At 35.9% G+C, this 7,755-nt stretch overlaps 1 protein-coding gene across 2 annotated transcripts in view; it reads left to right on the top strand.

Annotated features, from left to right (window-relative positions):
- The window catches only part of PDE4B (phosphodiesterase 4B), a 596,036-nt gene that overhangs the window by 187,846 nt on the left and 400,435 nt on the right, over nucleotides 1–7,755 (top strand). The window contains exon 1 of one of the 2 annotated variants that reach the window (XM_029227604.1): nucleotides 6,442–6,852. The exons of the other annotated variant lie outside the window; for it this stretch is intronic. Within the exon in view, the coding sequence (XP_029083437.1) occupies nucleotides 6,617–6,852 (236 nt within the window). The 5' untranslated portion in view covers nucleotides 6,442–6,616. Of the gene's footprint in view, nucleotides 1–6,441; nucleotides 6,853–7,755 lie in introns of those variants that run through there. 2 annotated transcript variants of the gene reach the window in all.

Here is a 7,755-nt window from a genome sequence, read left to right as displayed (position 1 = left end):
TGTGGGATCCTCCCGGACCGGGGCACGAACCCGTGTCCCCTGCATTGGCAGGCGGACTCTCAACCACTGCGCCACCAGGGAAGCCCCCAAAATATATATTTTATTTTAAAATGTTTGCTACAAAGCTCAGCATGCTTATATAAATATGTTTCCAGTCTTGAATTTTACATATGCTAATATTACAGTGTTAATGATATGAAATATTTATATGAAATTAAATTTGAGTTACTTCTTAACACTAGTCGCTCTTGGTAGATAAAATTCTATTTTCTTAATTATGAGTCAAAAAGCCACCATTATTAATGTTACTGAATTTAAAAAATTTAATATGAATAGATTTAAAATTAACAAAATGTGTAATAAGTAAACAAATCTTGAAATTAAGTGAGCCAATCTTGATCTAACCCACTATTTTGGAAATATTTTCCATATTGATATGTATTCTGTACCCTTTTTAGACTCATGCAATTAAAATATTAATTTAGGAAAATTTTGTTTAGCTTGCAAATGTATACTTAAACACAAAATGAATCCCTGAAAATTACTCTCTTTTTAAGAGCAGTGGAATGAATTTGACTTAATTTTCATGTGTGCTGTACTCTTTCTATGATCTCTGTAGTATCATAATTAATTGGTCTTGCAGAGATAATTATTTACATTTAAAATTTTAAACTGTAGATTAATACTGTATCATTTTTTCTTACATATTTCATAGAAGACTGCTGACAGGGTGGAAAGTAACAAAAAGATGAAAGCTCATTTTAGAGAAAGAGGTTTTCCCAAATGTGCCTTTGTACTTAACATACATGTCCCTAATATCATATTCATTTGAAATCACCCTATAAGGTAATTTGCTGACAGGCTAGTATTATCTTTGGGAACTGGAGTACCCTCTTTTGATGCAGATTTTAAAACACCAAGGGAAGAGTTTCTCTCCTTGCATATAGGTATCTGACTCATCCTTGCTAATACATCTTGATGTTAACAATGACCTGAGAAACAAAGAGAGGAGCTCCCTTAGTTTTTCTTTGTCTATGCAGTCTCCCTTCATAGAATGTGCCTTGTGAAAGAAGCACCTAATTACTCTGCCAAAACCAGAAAGCAGTGTGAAGAGAGGGCATAGAAAGTCTGTCCTGCCTGTATACCACCAAATGAACAGAGATTGCAATGCATAGGTATTCTGCTTTTGCATTGCAGTGAGGATATTAATAATAATATAATAATGATGATAATGATAATAATAATTTTTTAAAGAACAAAGAAATGCTAGTTAAAATGGCAAAACATAGCCAAATGGCTATGATTTAGGAAGTTCATTTTGAAATCCTGTGTAAGATCGAGTATAAGAAGTTAGGATATTGACTGGACTAGCTTTCAAGACAGAAAGAAAAATGTGAGACTAACAGGAGAACATGATTTGGGGCAGTACCTTAATTTTCTATTCATATTTTCCATCAATAAATACTAATCAATCAAGATGCAATCTCAGGCTCTGGAGATACAAAGATAAGTAAAATATTGATAGCTTAGGTCCTTAGAGAGCTCATAGGTTAGTTCAGGAGACAAATGAAAATATGTACTATGGTATACTATGAAACATTCTGAGAGATGAATCCAGTGCTTGTGGAGTACATTAGGCCATTGTGTGGGCTTCTGCTTTTACTCTGAGTGTAATGTTGAGCCACTGGAGGGTTTTTGTTTCTTGAATAGGATAATCTCTGAGAACTTTATGATACCATGCTCAAGCATTTAGAGTACAGGCTTCCCACTTCCTCTCTAGGATTCAGGTGACACTGAAGGTGGTTAAGGCTAAAACTGATCTTTCTGGAACATCAGTTTACTAATGATGAGTAATTAATTGTATCATATGGATAAAAGTGAAGCCTTCATATCATCGTATAAAAATAATACGCTAGATAACTTCAGACTCAAGGCATTTAGTACTTGTGAACATATACTTCTAGTGACATGACTAGACCACCCTAGGAGCCTGCATTCCCTCTGCTGTCTCATTAGGTATCTTCTGTTATAAAAAGCTTGGTGTAGGATCAACTCCTTAAATGCTATGCAATTTTGTGTCTTGATATTCTCATTGGAAAATGGGCAAAATAACGTGCATTCGGTCTACAAAATTTAGTGAGTATCCACTCTGTGCCAAACTCTGTTCCATGTTCTAGAAATGAACAAGACTCAACCCAGCCCTAAAAGACCTCATGGTTTAATACTAGGGAGAAGTCCAACAAGCATTTCAATAGCACTTGTCTGATATGTTTGTAATGAGAACCAAATGAAACAACTTATTAAAAATGCTTACAATAATATCTGGCATCCAGGAGGTATGCAATAAATGTAAATTTCTTCTTTATAATCTCTTAATTCTTAAGAGTGGTCAACTAATTGTTCTTCTCCAAGATGGCTAGACAACTATTAATATTTTCATTCAGTTGAATGTTGTCTTTTCTTCAATCATGTTAGAATAATTCTCTAGTTCCATTTCTGCTAACTGAAATAGAGAAATTGGGATGAGTTGCCGTCTGTGGTGAGTAGGGTATTCTGTTGAAAGAGGCAACAGTTGTTTCTTGCTGTTCTGTATTTACTTACTACCTTGCCTGACTGAAGGAAGAGCTTGTGTATTTTCTACTCAATTGAGTAGAACCTAATGGCGGTGCTCAGATGGTGTTTTGTTTTAAAAAAAAGAGAACTGAATAATGATATAAATAAAGATACAATCCACAGTAATTTAACTGTTAATATTGACAGTCTTAAATCTGTTCCTCTTTAAAAAGAAACTTCTGAATAAACTCTGTCTTTTCAAATCTCTAGCTTTGTATTTACAGTGAATGTGAGCCATGTTATATTGCATTTAATACTGTTATGTATAATATTATTGCACAAAATCAGTAGTTTTGTGCCTTTAAAATACTTTAGTTTTATAAGAACAGTTAGTTAAAAATTAGTCACTCAGTTCAGAGGAAATATATTCCAAGTTAACTTTTAAAGTCTGAAAGATATTGAATACAAAAAGAGTACAATTATTTTCACTTAAAATAAATTGATTACAAAGCTGTTACCTTTAAAAAAACATTTTAACTATTATAATACTTGCACTGTAAGTTTATCATTTTGTTTGGTTGAAATTAATTTGCTTTCCATTTCAATTTAATGAAAAATCAACGTTTTGATTTGTCCATAATATTTATACATAATACATTATTGACTGTAGACCATACAACTCTATTCAGATCCTTGAATGATAATTTATGATGATAATTCTTGATTCTTGTTGCTTTGACAGGATGTGGATACCAGGAATTTCATTATTTAAAATTGAGACCTAGCTGTAATTGGAATTCTCAAGTAATTCCCAAGGTGAATTATCTGAACATTAATAAATTGACTCAGTTACTCATTTCTCCCTTTGAGGAGAAACAGCTAAGCATTATGTGTGGACAGGAGGGTTTTCACTATGGTTCTTTAGCTCCTTCCGAGGCACTCAGAAGGGCACAATAACTCTATTTGCTTTCTTCTTGGCTTTTTCTCCTGTTCTCTGGCTCTCTCTCTCAAAACAGTATATTCTTTGCTAAACTATGGCAGGGTGTTATTTGCTTTTACTGTGCTTTTGTTTTACATTTTCTTAGATACCATCTCCTGTTTTTTACCGTCTATATTCATCTTTGATTTCAATATTTAACACAGTATCAAGTTTTTCTATAGTATTTTGACTCTAGAAACAAACTTTTGTGCATATACCTGTAAACATGCATTTCCTTTTCTAAGAGGTAACTAATTCAGACTTTGAAACAGTCTGGTTATCTTTTTTTTTTTTTTTTTTTTTTGCGGTACGCGGCCCTCTCACTGATGTGGCCTCTCCCGTTGCGGAGCACAGGCTCCGGACGCGCAGGCTCAGCGGCCATGGCTCACGGGCCCAGCCGCTCTGCGGCATGTGGGATCTTCCCGGACCTGGGCACGAACCCGTGTCCCCTGCATCAGCAGGCGGACTCTCAACCACTGGCCACCAGGGAAGCCCAGTCTGGTTATCTTTTAAGTTTTGTATTTCAATTAGCTGTCTTTGGTATTCCTAAATGTTATTTAGAGTAGGTAGAATTAACCGACTTTACATATTTTTGAGAATTCTAATTCTTAGGATGATTCTCAAGATTTCTTTAACTGGGACATTGGCTGTCATAGTAGGCAAAGAGAGAATAATGTGAAGTGTCACATAATGTCACGTAAGTTGACAGTAAGAATTAGAAAGTAATTATAATAGTACCGCTATGCTGCTTTAGGTAAGTTTATGTCAACATTTCCTTATCTGAATCCCAGTTCACATACTAAATCTGGGTGGTGAAATTTGCCATAATTTTGAGAGCCATAATTTTTAAAAATCCCTAAAATGCTTATTGTGTTTTGGCAGCCTTAAAAAGTGAATAAGACTTCAAATTGCTATTTCATTTTTTTTTGCAAATAAGTCACTCTGAATATTGGCAGGTTCACATATTCTCACATTCCAGTTTTATATCCCATTATTGTTGGAAGAAAGTCCTAGCTTTGTTTTCATAATGCAGTAAATAATAGATAGCTTTAACTATATTCTCTCTCATGACATTACTAACAATTTATTCTCAAATAGAGCAGTTAAAATATCTTCAAATATATAAAGTGCGTGTGCTAGGGCTTTGCTGGACAAAATGACTATGTTGACCTCTCTTATCGTATAACGTAAGAACATTCAACTGAGAATCAGAAAGCCTTGGTTTTAGCTTTTGCTCTAATGTCAACTACAAACAGGACTTTGGACAAGTCACTGAAGTTCTCTATGTCTGTTTCCTCGTCTTTAAAATCAGGAACCAAACAAGGTGATTACTGGGATTCACTCAAACTTTAAAATTCCATTTCTTTGCCTTTGTTCGTAATATATTTTAGGGTACTATTGCAATACTTATATCCTTCCAAGGCAGTACCTGTAAACTCGGAGTTTAAATCCTTCCTATTAAGTTTAAACCATTTCCCCCAAGGGATAGAGTGGGGTTTATTTTTTCCTATACACAGGTCATTGTCTGCTCTTATTCAGCCCTTTAGATATTCAGCCAGAGTATATGACATATGTAAATGATTTTATAAAGGTGGAAGTTCTCACGCCTTAGAGGAAAAAATGAATTTCTTGCTTTTTCACTGAAGTCTTACTGTGAATCATTCCTGAACTGTCACTCACATTGACTAGCCCCAGTTCTGTTTTGCCAAATTTGTGTGAGATCAGGTTGGCCCTAGTAGTAGACATTGCAGGTACAGAACTTCACAGCATCTGTACACTTCGAGCACTAAAATATTCTTTTTACTTCTTTTAAAGTGTAGAAGCTGCATGCCAGTATATTTCTAAATGATATTTCAGGTTACAATGATCTGCTTTGGAACTTGAGACATTTTTTTGGACTCCCCTGCCCATATGTCTCACTGGCATGCCCTTGTGAACCAAGTACACACGTGCTAGCAAGTAAAGATACCCTCACACAGACACTGTTGTGTACATCTACCTGCACGTGCATGCGTGCACACACACATGCATGATGCTTGACTTTGGACCCTGCAGGTGTGACGGGGAGCATTCATCTCTCCTGGTTGTTATCTCCATTTCCATTCTAGGGAACTTTGACTTTCAGAAGTGACTTTACATCTAACAGAGAGTGGCTGCTGTGGGCACCTCAGGGACAATGAAGTTAAGCAGAAGAATGAGGGCAATTTTTATTGGATTAAAGATTAGTCTTTAAATTCCTTAGGGGAATGAACCAAATCTAATGTTTTCCTGTTAGCTGACACTTTCTATATGGATGTGGTTTTGGATCTTTTGGAGGGGAGAGGGAAAAAAAAAACTTCAGCAAATCAGCTCTTTCATTCAGAAATGGAATTTGGGGGGGCTGTTTCAGCCAGGCTTTCTGACGATCCCTGATTTAGTGTTTTCACTGATGATGAGCGTGGCTTCACAAATGTGAAAATCTGGGCAATGGAGGGTGTTGTTGAGGGGGAAACAGAGTGCAGTTGTTTAAATAGTCCTGGGCCAATAAGCATTTGGTAGGTGGAGTTACTGTTGTGTGCATTACAGAGAAAGATAATTCTGAATGAAGACTTTAAACATCGCACGTGCTGGATGGGCTCTGGTTCTGCTCTTTGTGCAAACAAAAATAGGTGACTGGGTTTTGCTTACTATCCATTAGTGGATGCAGCATGTTTGAAAAGATTTTTTAAAAAAATACATGCAAAGGATTTATCAGAAGCCCTCATGAATATTTCATGAGTTGATATATTCAGCTGAATGAATTCAGCGAGTGTCAGTGTGTAGCTTGCAGACAGACCTCATCCACAAGGAGGCTACTGACATAGGAAGCACTTTGGCGCATTTTCAGAGGCAAAGCCAGGCTGATAAAGCTCCTTGTGACAGCCTGACTTGCCATTCTTCGATTATGCAGTTCTTGCTCTAAGCAGCTCCTACACTGGAGCCACAGCTTCCTAAATTAAACTGGGAACAGTTTGCAGACTTACCAGCCTCCTAACCTGCAGCTGTGTCTCTGCTATGTTTGAGGTTTTTGTTTTGGATGGTGAAAGCCAGCACTCCATATAAGACATGACAGCAAAAGATTCTTCAAAAGAACTTACTGCTTCTGAATCTGAGGTTTACATAAAGACTTTCAAGGAGCAAATGCACTTAGAACTTGAGCTTCCGAGACTACCGGGAAACAGACCTACATCTCCTAAAATTTCTCCACGCAGTTCGCCAAGGAACTCACCATGCTTTTTCAGAAAGTTGCTGGTGAATAAAAGCATTCGGCAGCGTCGTCGCTTCACTGTGGCTCATACGTGGTAAGATGGGACTTGGAGGTGTCTGGAGTGCTTTTCATTAGCAACAGTGATTTAGAAATGTAGCAAATAGGACATTTGAATTTTGTTCATAATACAGAACACATGTGTGAGATGAATGGCGAGCAGGTCAGCTGAAGAATACATAGTGCTCTGTGCGTTAATATCACTGTGCCACTAGCTGTTTCCAGATAAAATGAGCCTCTCACTGTAGAGAGTCTTTAAAATTACTGCTTTAAAAAAAAACACCTAGCTAATTCTAGGGCAACCGAGTATTGAAGGAGTTATAAAAATTCAGTTTTTTTGTTTAATCTCTGTTGAGGTGGTTGCTGACTTTTTTGTGTGTATCTTGCGGTTGTTGTTGATGATGTTTTTTAATAGTATATTTTTGGTACAAGGATAAGTGATTCAATCTTAGTTTGGATTCATTTCTTGAAACAATGTATAAAGTCAAACTTAATTTACAGCATTGCCATTTTTTGTAGTATGTAAACTAGTGGTTTTGATTTATCGCCTCTATCTTTACAGTACTTAAGGCAAGGGAAAACTAAGTTCCCACTTCTGAAATCACATGGTTAATTAATTTTATTTATGATTCAAATTGCTATTATCTTTAAGAAATTCTTGTTGTAAAGAAGTGACATAAAATTTATAGATAATAATAAATAAATTCCAAATTTACTTGGGAATGCCCAAGTAAATTCCAGAACCCTCTGTAAAAACTGTATTGAGGCTGCCACCTTTAATATATATGTTATGTACAAGAGAGTAGCTTCCTTAAACCAGTATAATAACCGAATACAGGGAGAAGCACAAAAGAAATTTTAAAACTTTGGTAGGCCTTTTCAGATTTCTTTGAAGGTTATATTTTCTTTCAGATTAATATACCTTTCAAAATTGGGTACC

Source organism: Monodon monoceros, unplaced genomic scaffold (genome assembly GCF_005190385.1).
Source record: "Monodon monoceros isolate NGI ecotype Baffin Bay Population unplaced genomic scaffold, NGI_Narwhal_1 Super_Scaffold_18, whole genome shotgun sequence".
NCBI lineage: Eukaryota > Metazoa > Chordata > Mammalia > Artiodactyla > Monodontidae > Monodon > Monodon monoceros.
This window is presented reverse-complemented; position numbering and strand designations above follow the sequence as displayed.